Genomic DNA, 17248 nt, shown 5'->3' with positions numbered 1-17248 from the left:
CTCCGACAAATTCTAGCTCAGATTGAACTTTCTCAGAAGACATGAATGGATTTTTCAAACCAATAATTTTCACCTTCCGCACATCTCTTTTGCTTAGCTTCCTTGATTGTCCAGTTTTAGTTTCGAGTCCATTGATCCAGTTCTTCGGTATCTTTTCATTATCGCCCAAATGGTGCCCTTTTTAACGTCCAACCTGCGGACAATTTGCCCTTGCCGTTCATCGTCATTAAAGGCTTTAACAATTCGCTCTTTGAAATCAATGGCTGCGTTTACAGGGTGAGGCACGTTGTAGGCTATAAACCAAACACGAATTTTACCAATATTTCTCTGATATCTCGAGAATTTGAAGTAAATTCAACTATTTTTACCACGTCTGTCTACTTTTGACCAGGTGAATTCCAAATATTTATTTTCTTTGAGCAATAAAGTAACTATATGAACATTTGTTTATTATTTCTCATAACGCGTTTTGCGATAACTAACACACATGCAGAGAAAACAGATCAATTAACACACGCTTGATTTAATTGAAAAATTCTCTTTGTCTCTCTACTTTTGGTCCCCACTGTATATGTATTATATTTGTTCGGAGGTTTTTCGATTTATCCACTGACGTGCGGAAAATTCGGGTTCCATCAAATAATCGTTACTTACCTAGAATCTCGCCGTCCTATTCTTCCGCACTGTGTGGTGGAGTCCCTGCGTGTGGACAGTAGAGGATGTGTGGGCGTGGTCACGGTGGTAGTTGGCACTGTGGGCGATGTAGCTGGAGGAGTGACGCTGGAAGTAATTATAGTTGGACATGGAAGGTTGCCTTGAAACTGCGTGGCCGAATCAGTGGAAGAAGTGCAGGTAGCTGTAGGAACCAGGGAACCGCTGCTAGACCCACGTAAGAGCACCTTTCGAAAGTCTGGATAGAACTGATTTGAACGAGCTCACTTGATCTGCAACATCCCCGCCGAAGTTCCAGAATCTGAAGCTGTGGAGGAGGTCGAGGGTCTCTGCTCCTGCCTGTAGTACGTCGGAGTTTCAATTTTCCCACGAGAATCCCTGCGCTTCCTCGTGGCACCGACAATTTTGGGCGGCGGAGGCGGTGGGATGGTCGTGGTCGATCCTCTTCTACCTAAACAAATTGTCACTAAGACGTGATTTTCTTCGGTAAATAATTGAACCTTACTGCTTTTGCCGCTCTCTCCAGAGCCCCTCCTGGAGGCATGTTGCGAATATGAATCTCTCCTGCCGCTCCTAGAGGACTCGCCACTGTCCCGTCGAGCGGACACAGAGCTTGGACTGACAATGGTAGTCGCGGTCATGGATTCCTTCCGTAGCCACATTCTTTGCACTTCCGCCTTCAATTCGGAAATGGCGCTGTGATGGGAGTCGCGACGTGATTTGGAGCCGATGCTCTTTATACCCGAGTCCGCACTGGATTCTCTCCGCTTTCTTCGTCAAATAGAGGATAGAAAGAAAAAACTTGTTTAAATCCATTTCATACTATGTGTATACAGGATGTTTCAGAGTTGACTGTGCATACGCTCCCGAGGGTTAGAGCACTTTAACATGATTAAAATTCGCCCATATATTGCAGGTAAAATGTCGTGGTTTGCATACATGACCTGTTAGATTACCGGATTTTAATCCATTGAATTATTACTTCCTGGGGCCTTTAGAATCTGCGGTTTATGAACGAGAGATAAACACAAGATAGAGGCTCCTTAACAGAATAAACGACTGCTGTGCGACCATTAGAAACAATCCCAACATGCGAAAGGCAATAAGGAAACTTTAGCTAAGAGCAAGAAAATGCTCACAAGCAAATCGCAGTCATTTTGAACAGTTCTTGTAGCTCTTCTTTTGCTGTGTTGTAATTGCTATTATTTAACTCAATTTTTCGCTGTTCCAATGCAAAAATGGCGTTGATTTTGAGAAATTATTAAATATTTCAATTCGCTCAAAAAATGTTTTGTTATTGAGAGAAATATTACACGTCTGAGAATCAACATTTGGAACTAATGTGGTAACGACGACTTTTAACGCTTTAATGAAGGTTCCGTATAGTTTTAAAGAAAATAATACACTGGGCGTTCTAAATCATAAAAACTTTTATAAATGCCTTTTCCTAGTCCGGACCTGCCATTTACAAACTTTGCTAATGCTGTATTTTATAGTGTATGTTAAGACGTGCCTGCCCGCAAACTTCGAGTTAGTTACAGCGAATAGGTTGAAAGTTATGATTGTAAAGTCATTGTGTAAAAGAAAGGAAAACGCTCTACATCTCGGGAATTACTTTACCTACGACATATGGGCGAACTTGAATCATGGCGAAGTACTCTAAAACCTGGCAGCGTATGCACAGTTAACTCCAAAACGTTCTGTATATAGTGTATTTGAGGTGGCTCCCTAGCTCTTCAGTACGTTGTTGGAAACCCTTCTGTCCGAGCCCTAGAAAACTATTTATTTTACTTTAATCAATTTTAGGAGATCTAGGACAGGGTCCACAAGATTTACGGAAGAGTTTGAGCGCCATTTTGAATATACATTGTATATAAAATTTAAATGAAGTTTTCTGTTAGGGCGTGCACAAGGATTTTCATTTATTTCGTAAAAAGTGAAAGCTGATGTCATTTAAATGGTTCAAGGGGACTGTTCTAACCTGAGTTTTATGGTCATGTTTCGTGTTGGTCTGTAAATAAAAGAATTGAAGCCATAATGTGTCCTACTACGTATGGGTGATGAAAAAGTGTTGGTTGAACGTGTTACTCGTGGGACTTGTACAAATATCCCTAGCCTGCATCAGAAAAACAAGTCGCAGCAACGAAAAAAAAAATGATAAACACCCAACAGGCATATTACCATTGTCCATCAAATAATCACTCACTTGGTGCATATACTGGGAGTGGGGCCCTTCTCCGTGTCTGCAGTCGTCTGTCTGCCCCATGGAAGGCTTCTGGCCAAGTCAGCGAGGGTCTCCCTCCGGTGCAATTGTTTTTGTTGTTTCTTTGATCCACCCCATAAAATATCTGACAACTGTGCCAAGGAAGATCGCCTTCTTCTACCCCCCGTTGGAGGGGAGGTCTCTTGACTCTCCACCGGCGGGGAAATGGAGCATATTTGAGTAGCCGAATCTCGGCGACCTCCGAGGCGTTGCCGTATTGTCGACTCTTCGAGCTACAAAAGAGTTGTTTTAATCCAGAACCCGTGAATTAAGAAGTTGTATTTCGCAATAGTGGTTTTCTGTATATGTCACGGCGAGGGCCAACTGATGGATTGGATTGGAAATATGTAAAATAGGTCAATTTTAAAAATTCGTATAAGAATTGAATTTTTTTGATCAGTAAAAAAAATATTCAGTCCCTCTCAGAGTCCAATCCAGTCCATCTTTGTGTCGCAGTCATGCGTGCAAGCTCTTTCTTGCTTGAAACGCTTCTATAGAAAAATCATTCCGCTATTTACATTTCATTTTTTTGGTAAGGGCCAAATTATTAATGTGTTGTTACTTTTAATATCGAGCAATATTCTCATTGAAAGTAAGAGTCTGATCAATACCGAGGCTCAATTTTAGCATCTCGCACACATATGCCCTTCAGACAGGCATCTGCCTGTATCATCAATTCTCCCAATCCACGAGTTTAATGGTGTATTCTAGTCATACTCGAAGATCAGTGCTGTGCAACTATCAACAAATCTGCTGAATTTAAAAATTCATACCTTCCGAACCGAAGATTTTACAAAGCTAATATCAAGCCGTAGCAAGCACTCATGTATCTGTTACGAGTCTTCAATATATAAGCTTAATCCGTGAATTTATTCGGGAGATCCAGTGAGACTCTGGGATTAGGTTTGTGTAACTACCGATAAATATTCTGAATTCGAAAAATCGTAGCTTCGGAATAAAATATTGTACAAAGCTCATATTTGGCTATAAAAAGCTCTCCTGTGTCTGCTATGGATTCTCGAAATACGGGCCCAATCCGCGAATCTATTTGGAAGTTTCAGCAAGACTCGAGGACGTGTTTTGTGCGACTATCATTGAACCCACCGAATTTGAAGATTTATGGTTTTTAAATGAAAAACTCTAAGAAGTTCATATTTGCCGACGACAAGCACTCGTGTATCTGCTATGAGTTCTGCAAATATAAGCTTAATCCGTGAGTTTATTCAGGTGTTCCCGACTTACTCGAAGAACAACTATGAGTGGCCATAAATAGATTTGCTGAGTTTGAAAATTTATAGCTCCCAGATGGAAAATTCTAGAAATTTGGACATAACAAGCACTCACGTATCTTTTACGAGTTCTCGAAATATGAGCTTAATCTGGAAGTTTAGTCAGGGGTTCCCGGCAGACTTAAAAGATCAGCTTTAACTGACTGTAAAAACTTTACGAAATTTTAAAATTAATAGTTTACTTTTATATATTTCATGGTTTAATCAATTTTAACACCTCCCTTGTGGAAAAAACATTCATGGAAGATAGAGAATTTCATTGAGCTTAAACTATTACGTATCTGTTATAAGCACCCAATCACACATCAGTTTTGCAGTTGAAGTTAACTGAAAATTAATAATTTCGCCCTTAATCTGCCTGTAACACTACACTTGTCGGCAAATAATCTCCAAACTGCCACCGCAAGCAACTTCCCTATAGTTACATTCGATCGGTGCAGACGCCCCTTAAACTATTTAAAATAAAGCAAAGCCTAAAGTGGTATAATATTATCATATCGATCGTGTAAGTAAGTAGCTCCACTATTGCATTCCAAGTCAAGCAAAAAAAAAATCTGCAATGCTCGTTTCTATTCTAAAGCTATGTCAAAGCAAAAAATGAAGAAACAGCTCTGCCTCGTGTTTAACTGTTAGATGTTGCAGTTGGTAAGCTTCAAATCCTTACCGGCCCTTGGATTGCATAAGTGGATTCACTTAACAGATAACCTTCACATATAGCCTGAAAAAGACAAAGGTAAAGCATTAATAGAAAATTGTGCTAAAACGGATCAGCAATATGGTTAATTCACAAGAAAAATTGATGCGCATTAACGTCGAAAACTGTAATGAAACACGTCAAATTCATATTCTGTGGGGTTGTGGTTAATACAGGACTCATCAATCACCGTCTTTTAAGGAGGTAATCGAGTGAAAGACGGCCAGTAAATACAAAATTATTTGCTTAGAGCGTATTTAGATTCGAGACGCCCAAGATCTAAACAAAAGCGCGTGACAGGTGACCAATAAAAATACGACAAATGCCCGTCGCGCCAATGATAGCGCAACAATCGGAAAGCCACACCTCAGCCATGCCATTGTTTTTCGATTTGAAACGTGAATAAATGACCGTAATTGGAAAACGGTTTTATCGTAAGCAGAATATTACAAGAAAATCGTGAAAAAGTCATCCCGAAAATTATTTCAATGGGCACAACGTAATAGTATTACAGTGGAAATCCCATTATACACCTGAGTTACGTCAGTCACCATGAATTGAATGTGAACCCGGCTGTGTCTAATTCGAAAAAGCTTTATCCAAGCACATGTACCATTAATGTTCCATTTCAATTTTAGTGGCGGAAAATTCTTTTGTTAGCCCTTGGCCCAGGTGGGATGTATCCAGAATTTTGCATGTTTCGGAAGGGCTGTCGTTCAGTAAACAAAAAACTTTAGTTTTCCAGTGATGCGTTTATACCTCTCGTTTAAAATGTTCTTGATCCGCGCGAGGTTTTGGAAAAAAATCAAATACATTACGTGAAAAATTTGCGAGTTTCTGAAAGTGCATTATAGCGCTTAGAATGTTATCAACTAAATATTTTACCATGGTTCTGAAATCCTCGTTAATTGTGTAATTTAGCGAGAAAAACAAACAATAAATACAGCTATTCCTTTCGCGTGCTTATTTCGCTGATTAACAAAATAAAAAAGGAATCTAAGGCTTTTAATACCCTACAGATCTCCAGCGATGCGTCTGTTGATTCGTATTTATGTTGAATTTTAAAAAATTTAAATTATTTTCCATATTTTACTTTGTTATCCGATTTCTATGAGTTATGTCGAGAATACAATTACAGACCTCTCTTTTCTGGTGGCTCTTTAATATGCCTTTTTTGGATTTTCCTGCATTTTAAAAATTTCTCCGAGTCTCGAGAAAAACAAATATATATGTATATGTATATATATATATATATATATATATATCCGAATTAGTTGTTTTTTTGTCAACGGGTGAATTTTTAACGTTTTAAATCCTCGTAATTGGATGTAAAAAACTAAACTCTGAAAACCGAGAAAAATTTACAAATTTTGCTCATCAAGGTCACGGCGTCTGCGTAGGAATATTTTGGCTCGAATGAGATAAAATGTAAACTCGCATATTCGCACGATTCAAGGCGCTGAAGCTATCTTTGAGCAGCCTCTGTGGTTTTAATTAATTATTTAATTTGATTAAATTTTAAGGATTGGTGCGTTAAATCATTGTTAATTAATTGGAACTAAAATAATAGAGCGAAATTTTTCGTTTTACAGGAGTTCAGGTTTCGACATAAAAATATGGCTTCAACGAGAGAAAATGTAAACTTGGATATTTCCACGTTTCGAGACACTGTAACTGCCCCTTAGGGGCCTCAATCGCATTCAAATAATCAAATTTTCAGGATTTGGGCCTCATCAGAGACTGGAAAAAATAATAATAATGTTAGCTCTTCGGAATCGAAGATTCGGCCTAAACGAATGTTGTTTCAAGGAGAGAACGTTCTCTATCGCTCGTTAAAGCTGCAGATCCCTTTTAAAATATTCAATCGTACTGAAATTTTCAGAAGTCTTTGTGAAACATTAACCCTTGCCAGCCTTATATCCGTGTATTTTACTCCTGTAACAGCAGTTCGCTCCCTGTAGAGCCCTTAAGTTCACATTCTTATTGTAGCAGCAGCTTATGTAAGCCTGGAAACCATAGCGAGCAAGCATTAAAATAAAACTATGTTTTCCTAATAACAAGCAGATATATGAATTCTGGATAGTAATTTTGCACGTACCTGCTCCCGAACTAGGTCATCCCATCCATTACCACCCTGCCAAACCAGGCCGACTTGGTGTGAGAGTATCGGCAAATTACAAACGAAACAAAGGGCTGTCATTGTCCTGCAAACAAAGAAATTCGCATTTGAATCCATTTATTGAGGTTTCGTCGGCAAACGTGCTGATGTGTTCATGTCCGGTCATAGTGGAAAATCGGAAATATTGGTGATTATGGTGCATAAGAACTAGTTATACCTACGAACGGCCTTAACTTAAATCAACTAACATGGGTTCTGAAATCAGACCAGACCATTCACCATTTTGTCAACGTTTCTGGAATTTGATACGCCGAGCCTCCTCCATCGGGGATAAAGGCCTTCATTATGTGCTCCTCGAATACTATAGTTACATCTGCCTCAAATAACAAGATTAGTGCAGGTAAAGTTTTCAAAATTGAAGTCCCCTTTTATTTTTGATTCAGTCAACAAAAGTTGAAAGGACAAAAACAACGCCATCGGTAATTACTTTCCGAAATGTCTTTGACTTAAATTGCACCCCATTTTGTGATCTGCCGGAAGCGAATTGGGGAGAGTTAATTACCCCCATTTTAGATAAATTGTATTAAATTGGACTTTCGTGAGATGATCACAAATAAATTTAAATGCGGTTTGTGTGTGTAGACAGGAAAGGCGCTTGTATTAAACCTATAGGTTTCAAAGACGCAGTAATACACAGGGTGTGGTATTTGAAAAAGTGCGTTTCTGACGCAATAGTCAAGTGGGAAAATATTTCAAGGTTTTCAAGTCATAACATAAAACGTACTTTAGAAAGAAAACTCCTTTAGGAACTTCAAATCTGCAAGAAAGTAATACAAAAACACGCACCCAAGGCATTTGATCTAAACATGAAGGTTGCAAGACCATCTTAATATACAGAACGTCGTGTTAGGAAAAGTCCGACTCTAAGGCATTACCCAAGTGCGAAAACTCTGACTATTAGATCATGATTAGGAAGCTAAGTGAATTTTCTGTGGAAAGTATATGTTCGATGGTAAAATAATTATAGGGAATTTCCCGAGGTTTTCTAACTCACTTTGCTGAAAATAACCCATGAGGCAAAGTCGAAGCTTTCCTTGGCCAAAGGTGAAGTTCGCCGAGGCCGAAAAGTTTTAAGTAAATTTCTTGACTGTCCAGAGCGTCTTAATCGTGTTATAATAGCCAAAGTTCAATAGATATTCCGTTGTTCATACCTACTGAGGAAATCAGGCTAAAACGGTATTAAGTAATGAAAGCACGATTGCAAAAACATGCCGTAATTGAATCTCTCTCGATCTGGTGCTGGAACACAATTTCTGGATTAATCCCTTTTCCCAGCTAACTGACCAGAATGCAGCCGGAGGAGAGTTATAACTTCTTTATTCTGAGCCAATCAATTTAGCTTCGTTAATGGAAATTGAATCTAAGTGGAAGGAAATCTCAATCGAAAGGCGTAATCCTTGCTGCATTCGAACGACAGAATATTCATAGCGGGTGTCTTATTTCCTTTAAATAGAATAGCTTATACAGGGTTCATCTGTCTGAACCACTTTCGTATTGCATAAAATAAATTCTGAATACTCTCACGCTTTACGCCACTGCTTATAATGTAATGTGTTTGCTTTAAGTCACTTTTAAGTCTTTAGAAATATTGGATTTCATTCCTCGAAAATTAGTACGTACCATGCTGATTTCTAATGCGTAAAAAAGGATTTTTTTTTTGAGAGCCGTAACTTGAAAAAAGTATTAAGCTTACGCAACACTAGGTATGCCACTGTTTATAGTGCGATATATGATATGTATGTTTGCACCTCTTAAATCTTCAGAAATTTTTGACTTAATTTCTCAAAACTCAGTGGCGCACTAAGCTGATTTACAAAACTGAAAATTTAGGATTTAGGAGCTTTTAAGACTTTTGAAACTTTCACCTTAATTCTTGGAAAATAGAGTGTTACCAAGCTGGATGCATAAAACTGGAAAGGAATTTTTCTGTTTTACAGAGCTTTTTTCCGAGACAGTTCTGATATGTTGTTGCGCGTGAGCGGGAACCTTTCTACGACCATCAGGTGGAGGTTAGTAAGATCAATTCACCAATTTTTCTAATGAAAAACATGATCAAAAATTATAATCAGGAAGTACAGCGATGCATTTTATGTTTATGGTTCTCTTCTATTTTCTGCTAGGAGCGGCCCTATATGCGAGCTTATATAAGCTTATTATATGTGTTCTCCACTGATTTGTTATAAATTTGAAGTTGTGCATTTTTATATATGGTCAAGGCTGGTAGGAACCACGACGGTGGGTACACTGTGGCGTTTACAGCTATAGAATTGACTATATGCCATTGAAATTCTTCCCTTTAGGACTCGGCGTTTCAATGATTTTTCTGAGGATGTATGCGTTTTTACAAAAAGTTTACTTTGAAACGTTTTTTCAAAATTTAATAGCTAGGAAAGGTTTCCAATAATTAATTTGTTTACATTACATAAGTCCTCGTTTTACATGCATCAGGTGCTGAATTGGTGCATTTACACCGCGTGCGCAATTTTAGAACACGAATCACATTAAATACCAAATTAAACTTGATACAAGTCTGTTTCCACCGTACTTTTGAAGGACCTTCTAGATCCAGAAAGGAGGGATAATTCATTATTCCTATCAGTTACGGCTCTAAATTTTAGAGCGATACTTCGTTTATCTGTCATGATCACGTGCATTCCTATATTTTTCTGGATTCATGCGCGAATTCAGTTGACTTCGACGAGACTCTGAGAGAAGCTGCGGCTAACCCTCCGAACCGGGTTTGCTTTTTAATTCCAATTTTTCAGATGAAAGTGCACATTAATTTGCACAAGTGCAGCGTGGTTCTCAGCATTGCGACCCGGCAAAATGTTCATAAATTTTGCACAAAGTTTTTGTCGGAATCTCACAGTGATATGTTTAGTGAGACTTTAGCATACTTTGAAGTGGCGACAGAGTGTTTTTTCCCATCGAAACCGCTGATGGGGGCCGCCACTGGGGTTCTCTTCACTCGGGCGTTTCGTCCAAGTTCCAGGTGCGCCACATTGACTCGGAACTTGATTTTAAGCAAATTCTCGGAAAATCCCCTTCGGCAGGTGGGAGAATACAAAACTGTCGTTTGCATGTAATTGAATTGTTTTGGGCGACACTTCGGGATGTGTTCGGCGGAGTTTCGTTTTTTTTTCGACAATTAAAATTTACAGGGTGTTTTCGGCAACTTGCCCAATTTTCATTTAACTATCGTGTTTCTAGGAGATACTGCATTCAAGCGCGTAAATAAATATTGTTCAGAGTAAATTATTTAATAAATTTTCCTATTTCTGCGGGTGCTGTTTGCCTGAAATTAAATCGAATTCTTACCGTCCCTTATACGCATTTTACTTCTCCTATTCTAATACTCACAAAGCAACTGTTATGCGTTTAACGTCATGTTCTTGAAGACTGGAGAGGACATACTGAAATAAAATCTGCAAAAAAGACCTTTCTAAGGAGCCTTAGCGAAGGAAAAAGACTAATGCTATAACATGTTTCTATGAAAAGATAGCTATACGACTGTTGATCGTATATGGCAACTCTAAAAAGCCGTGTTAAATGCGGTTGTAGTGTATTCAAATTTAAACTGCCCGCGGTGTAAACAATGACAAGTGACCAATCGCAGCAGCGCGCCAAATGAAGGCGCGCCGTCGCGTCATTTTTGTTTACAGCGCAAGCGCTTCAAATACGAATCGACTATAGTAAAATGCGATGATGTGGAATGATGCCGCCAGGTCCCAATCAGTTCTAGAAATGACCAGCGAAGCAGTGAGCATGACGGTCATAAGGTGCTCTTTCAGCTTTTAAGTAGCTATTTTATGTGCAAACTGCATGCAGAAGTTTATTTACCTTTTCGTATTGTGCATACTGTGTATTTGCCAGAATTGATGATGATCAATAATTATTATTGTGCTTAATGTAACATGGCTGATAAGCCTGGCAATGGAGCAGGTATCTCAACCGGCGGAAACACTTGATTATACATTTTTCTTCAGACGATCGGCCGATCCTGATTTAAAAACATACATAGATACCTCTTGTCCACATCCGAAGTGCTTTCGATTATTCCTTTGGTAGAAGTCGCGCAATTTTGGTACCTGTCAGAAATCGGCCGTGGGGCACAACGAAAAATTCAATCAGCCGACAATATTGTCGCCGATAATATCCGGATGTCTCCGCATGTTTTTTGAGATATCTAAAGTTTTACATTTTTATGGAACCTTCAATAGCACCTACAAAAGTACAAACGCCGCGTTGTGTCATTTGAGTTAAGTAAGTTCAAAAATTGTTAAATTGACAACATTGCCCGCGCTTAAAAACATTTTTGAATCTGAACTCTGATTTCGAGATTCTAAGCTGTTGCCAGACTTATCAGTGACCCTATGTAATAGAGAGGAAAAGGCTGCATAATCCTTTGATATATAACACACAGTTCCTCTTCGAAAATGCCTCACTAATGAAAATTTTGACGGAATGAGTTTCTATAGTGAAACAGGCATCTCAAGCACAAATAAGATTGTCCTGGAAAATGTCATTATACAAGTAAGAAATTATCAAGTTACTAAACCTGCATGCAGTTTGTACAAGCCTGATGTGACAGCCAAAGAAATTTCGAAGACGCTCGTCCGGACCTGTAATGGCGCAGGCGCGGAGACGTCAACTGCGCCGCCATCGCTCATTCTGACGACGCAGATGCCTGGTGCTATCTAATGCTGGAAGATCGAATCTTGGATTGACGACGGAGAGTTCGGTACCGGTGGGGGATCGGGTCTCGACTCAGCTGTTGATTCCTGCTGAACACCAAACACTTAGTGTCACGGGTCTCTACGGGGATCGGGAGAATTGCAGTGAGAAGAAGTCATTCAGGACACAACTAACTACTTAATAAGATAATATGGAAGGGAAAATGTATTTAACTACGATGAATAATTATTGTTATTTTTGTTGAATGCAAAGTTTGCGATTTTCGGAACTTTGCAAACTTAAATCCAGCTTTTGTCGGGTTTCTAAAAGTTCAGCATAAATTACTTAAAGATAACTTTCTATTTTAGCTGTTGGGTACTGATTAGTTTCAGCTTTTTTGTCTAGATTAAACTTTGAGGGGCTTTCGGGTAGGTTTAGGGCAAGACACTGTTTAAATAAGCACATTTAAAATACGGTATTGCGGCGACAGTTGTTTGTCTACGCCTACGTTTGTGGCCATAATACGTAAACTTTGTAGAGAGGGAATATTTACCATATTATATCATTCTTATCATTCGCTTTGCTTAATATATTGCCATGACAATTCATTGCTTCCTACCACTTATCAGTATGAATGGCGAATAAAAGCACCGGACGTAGCCCAGATCTGTCGGTGTTCCACTAAAATTGATCCCATTTTTTTGGGGACGGAGAGCGGCCATCTATTAGTGTCCCTATGATCTCTTTTTGTGGTCGGAAATGAGTAATCCCTCGAACTCAGTTCTTGAGAATAGTTGCCGAATATGTGTCTTCAACGGTCCAATTTAATAAATTAGCAGTGCCGCCGCTGGAAGGCCGCTATACATCCGTTCTTCTATATACCTTCCTATAGACGTCATGTGTATATTTTCCATATTACACCCTCAGTGAAGTGCCTCGCTTCATACTAAACGTAGATTAATTTTCAAAATTAAACTTCTGATGCGCCATGTAGGATGTGGATCTCGTGGTGACGGCGTGACTTCCTGCGATTTTCTTGCTAGACTAGGAACCAGGACGTGACGCCGACGGCGCCTTTTTTAATTTACATCCAAATTTCGGGAACATACGGAGTCCCTATCCAAAAACCATCTGGAAAAATATTTTAAAAAATCTGTTTTTCCGAGAGTTATAGATTTAAAGATATAAAAATGGCTTTCAACGTTTCCAATGTGTATATCAATTATTGCCAATTTTTGGATATAGGTAAATCCGACTCAATATTAACGTTTTACATATCTGAATGTCTATACATATAACATATGAAAATCTGGAATCTATAGTTCGGCTATGTCATGCATTAGTTATGAGACTCCTGCTCTTAATAGATTTAATCGACTTTGTTTTAAATTTATAAAGCCGACACTAAATTCACGTTTTATTGACTTTGCCTGTCAATTGGAAATAGCTCGATCGATTGCCGCCTCCAATTTTTAAAATGCCATTTATCACTTATATAGGAGGAAACATCTGCTCTCCATGGCGACCCGAGATTTTTGTAAAGTTTGAATGACCCATATTTTGGATTTTTTCAGCAACTTTCAAAGCTGTACGAAAGTGAGGCATATCATTGTTTGACAGTTACAAGAAAGTTTACATAACTTTGCGGCCTAGAAGTAAAGTTTCTGTATATTTACGAGTACCGGATTATTAAATTTACTATGCTGGTTTTTGAGGATGAGGTTCCTACAGATATCATGCAAAGTTTTAATTAAACGTCAACTTTTCGTAATATTTTAAATATGTATTGTAACACGATGTTCTCCTTACTTTGAAACATTGAATTTAGCACGTTCATTGAAAAGTAAGAGATCCTGCTGTCGCAAAAATGCTACACCTACACGACATATGTGTCATATAATATGCATTATTATGGGATATTTTGGAGCTGCGAAGTACTTTCGTACACAGACAATCGATATTTACATATTATTGCTCGTCTGTGGCATTACTTTGCCAGTTTGCAAAATTAAAAATTAAACACGTGTCTAACTTCTCTTCTCAAGGGAACAGAGCTGGAACATTCAAACTGAAAATTAATTAGGAAAGTTCAGTTCACAAACACTGTTATTTTAGATTAAAATTCAGATTATTAAAGCCGAATATTGTGCCTATATGCGCGGTCCAATATTAGCCACAATGTAATTTATTACTCGTTTCAGTTATTATTCATGAAATTGTGAATATTTCGTTTTTCGTATCATGAATAGCCATTATTGATTTATTTCATTTGTTGCTGATTTTTGCACAAGCCCACTCATGCCGTCGCAAATAAAGAATTTATATACCTAAGGTGTGTCGTTACAGGGTGTTTCGTTCGCAGCGACAAAGCGATTACCTCTGAAACCAGATTTAGATTTTAAAAAAGTTTCATGCAAACATTGTTTGTTAGCAAAGGGGATATCCAACGCACATAAGCAAATTTTTACTCAAGGCAAACTTTTTTTTTTAACAAAACACCCATGTTTTTTGCTAAATTTGTATGGGGCTTAAAAAATTAGGTATTTTTTGCTGAATGAAGAAGTTTTTTCTAAATCGTCTCGTTCTCCAGATATCAACAAAAATGGAAGTGGAATATTCACTTCCGTTATATGACCATCCATAATATGACTTTAATGGAGTTGATGGAAGGTAAAAATGGAAAAATTTTAAACGTCAATCCAAAATCATAGTAAATTTTTTAAAAGTATTTATAAGTTGAATAAGAAAAGCATGTTTTCACTAGAGCGTTCTCGTCTTTTTTTTCCTAGGGGTATCAAATTTACTTCGAAATTTCAAAGGAATCTTTAAGGCGAAGCTAATTATTTGTTCTTTAACTAAAGTTGTAAATTTAAAAGTGAAAAATTGAGAACTTTTCTAGAGGAAACAAAATTCAACTGGCATCAGCTTACGGCGAATCCATCGAATTTACGTGCAAAGATTCCCTGATGAAGGAGCACCTAGCCATCGAACTTTTTTTTATCGAATAATCAAGAAATTTATTAAAAGTGGCAATGCGGCGGGGAATAAAAAAATCGCACAAGAACTGCCACCAATAAAGACGACAAAATGGCTATTTTAGCGGCTGTAGCTGTTGATCCCCATTTAAGTTGTCTTCATTTGTCGGGAGATTCGGGCATTTTATCGACTCTTTATGCATCGCATTTTAAAATCGACTAAGTTGCATCTATGTCAAGTGTCCCTTCACCAAGAATTGCATAGAAACGATATTGAAAAGCGGCTACAATGTTATACGTAGATGTGTACGAGGTAGGGAAAACTTAGATTTGAATGAAAACTTTTTATTTAATGTCCCTTTTATCCCACGACTTTCGACCCACGACTACTTTCACGAACTATGGTGAGGTAAATCGCCACAGCGTGCACTAATGGTCCCTCGAAAGTCCTCACTAGCTAAGACAAGTAGGACGTCGAAGGCCTTGGTCACTTAATGATTGGTGCGACATCGTCGGGAACAAAATCGTTTAGGCCAGGGGCATCCCGAATTTCTACCTAACAGTGGTGACTGTCTCACTAGGCACCCGCCCACTGAGAAATCCAAATTTTCTGGTGGGGTTTTCTACTTGAGTCCAAGGACCAGACGGGCTACCGTCATGAAATAATGGGGGTCCAAAAGTTCGAGAGGGTACAGAAACTCTGTTATACGTATGACGTTAAATTTAATCACAGATTAGCTGAAATACAGGGTTTGATTGGCGATTAAACTATTAACTATAAAGCCCCTGTACAGATTCTGATTGCGAGGAGAAGCGCTAGAAGTTGATAAAGTTTTTTTATTCTAACTGTGAAATCGGGAGAGTTGAGAAGTTGCTGCTAACGCGACGAGATAAGAAACAGTTCTGGTTCTGCTCCAAGAGGGGTGGTGCTTTTTCCCGAAAAATGCAGGTCCCAGTGTCTGGTTTTTCCCACGAATTCGTGCGAAAGTCACCACCTTGACGCTTTCACACCATTGCCTTATCGCCAACATCCCCTGGTTCTTGGGCCACTTGCGCGGGTTGATACGAGACATTTCATTCTAATTTACTGCGGTCCCTTATCTGTTTTGCGATTCGCACTGCATAAATCAGGAGGGAAGTAAACCAGATTAATGGTACTTAACGTGTTACCCATGGTTTGGCACCTAACGGTAGGCCGAGGTCTGAGTTCTGGTCTCTTTCTATTTTTATTTATTGCCCAGATGTTAGGACATTGCGTGAGAGCGAAATCTTTACGTTGGAATTTCTCCAACAAAAATAACAGGACCAGTTTTATTGAAGGCAATTTAAATGGAGAGAAATGTCGTAGTTTTCTCTTAAATGATTTACCGGTTTCGTTAGAAGACCTTATTATTGACCGAAGAGCCGCTTTGTTGCATCAGCATGACGGATGTTCAACCCGTTCTGCTCATGTATCACTGGATGTTTTAAATGAAATGTTTCCTGAAAAATGGATGGGACGTAAAGGTCGAATGAACCGGCCACCCAGTTCAACTGGCTTGAGCCCATTAGACATTTCCCTTAGGGATTATGTTAAAGAAAAAGTGTACGTTCAGGTCCCAACAACTCCGGATGATGCGAAAAACCGTATCAGAGCAGCTTGCGAACCAGTCACTGACGAAATGCTTAGAAATGCTTCGCGATCCTTTATCATGAGAATCGAAAAATGTCTCGACGCGGAAGTTTAATAGTTTGAGCATTTGTTCGAATGATAAATGTTTTAAAACAATTTTTATTGCAATTTTGGGTTTATTTTCAAAATATCTGTATTCAATATTTGTTTATGTCTGGAAAAAGAGAGGTTTTAGAAAAAAACACTTTTCCTGCGAAAAATTTTTTAAGCTCGTTGCAAATTTATCAAAAAAATAGAAGTTTCTTAAAAAAAAATGGCCTTGAATTTTTTTCAAATGACCTTGAAATTTTTCCCTAATGACCTTGAATTTTTCCCCAAATGACCTTGAATTTTTTTCCAAGCGACCTTAAAATTTTTCCCAGGTGGCCTTAAAATTTTTTCCCGGATGACCTTGAAATTTTTCCCCAAATGACCTTGAGCGAAAATTTTGCTTACGTGCGTTGGACGTCCCTCTTCACAACAAGCGATGTTTGTTCTAAGCTTTTTTAAATTTTAAATTTGGTTGAGAAGACAATCGCTCATACCACTTCAAATGAAACACCCTGTAGACCTCGTGTGGTGATAACGGCTACGTATATAAAACATAACACGAAATATTACCAGACGCTATAAGGGCACTTTGCACAACATAGCTATTCGACTACTAACGACGTGTACCGTAATGGCAAAGGGAAATTTTAATAGGCTCATGTTGCGGGAAAATGGAAAATAGAAAATTCGGTTTGTTGGCTGTGGGCTGGAAACCATTAGTGTATGTGTATACAGAGATAGGTTCTTTCACAGACATATGAAAATTACATTAATAAAACGTTGGGCGTATTTGTAATTTG

At 38.5% G+C, this 17248-nt stretch overlaps 2 protein-coding genes and 1 long non-coding RNA gene across 6 annotated transcripts in view; 1 reads left to right on the top strand and 2 right to left on the bottom strand.

The window, feature by feature from the left end:
- The window catches only part of rsh (radish), an 83069-nt gene that overhangs the window by 40795 nt on the left and 25026 nt on the right, over positions 1-17248 (bottom strand). Inside the window, exons 2-10 of one of the 4 annotated variants that reach the window (XM_066289291.1) lie at positions 11720-11878; positions 10458-10522; positions 7017-7122; positions 4889-4942; positions 2879-3168; positions 2654-2788; positions 1178-1443; positions 940-1123; positions 655-879 (exon numbers count right to left, since the gene is read on the bottom strand). In XM_066289291.1, the coding sequence (XP_066145388.1) occupies positions 655-879; positions 940-1123; positions 1178-1443; positions 2654-2788; positions 2879-3168; positions 4889-4942; positions 7017-7122; positions 10458-10522; positions 11720-11767 (1373 nt within the window). In that variant the 5' untranslated portion in view covers positions 11768-11878. Of the gene's footprint in view, positions 1-654; positions 880-939; positions 1124-1177; positions 1444-2653; positions 2789-2878; positions 3169-4888; positions 4943-7016; positions 7123-10457; positions 10523-11719; positions 11879-17248 lie in introns of those variants that run through there. The other 3 variants (XM_066289292.1, XM_066289293.1, XM_066289294.1) reach the window with 3 other exon arrangements.
- Positions 1-17248, top strand: part of LOC136343041 (uncharacterized) — a 79132-nt gene that overhangs the window by 37687 nt on the left and 24197 nt on the right. The gene's annotated exons all lie outside the window — the stretch shown is intronic.
- Positions 1-17248, bottom strand: part of LOC136343013 (putative E3 ubiquitin-protein ligase UBR7) — a 94584-nt gene that overhangs the window by 58070 nt on the left and 19266 nt on the right. The window lies entirely within an intron of this gene.

This window comes from Euwallacea fornicatus, chromosome 13 (genome assembly GCF_040115645.1).
Source record: "Euwallacea fornicatus isolate EFF26 chromosome 13, ASM4011564v1, whole genome shotgun sequence".
Classification (NCBI taxonomy): domain Eukaryota; kingdom Metazoa; phylum Arthropoda; class Insecta; order Coleoptera; family Curculionidae; genus Euwallacea; species Euwallacea fornicatus.
Note: the sequence above shows the minus strand (reverse complement) of the source record. Positions and strands in the feature narration are given on the sequence as shown.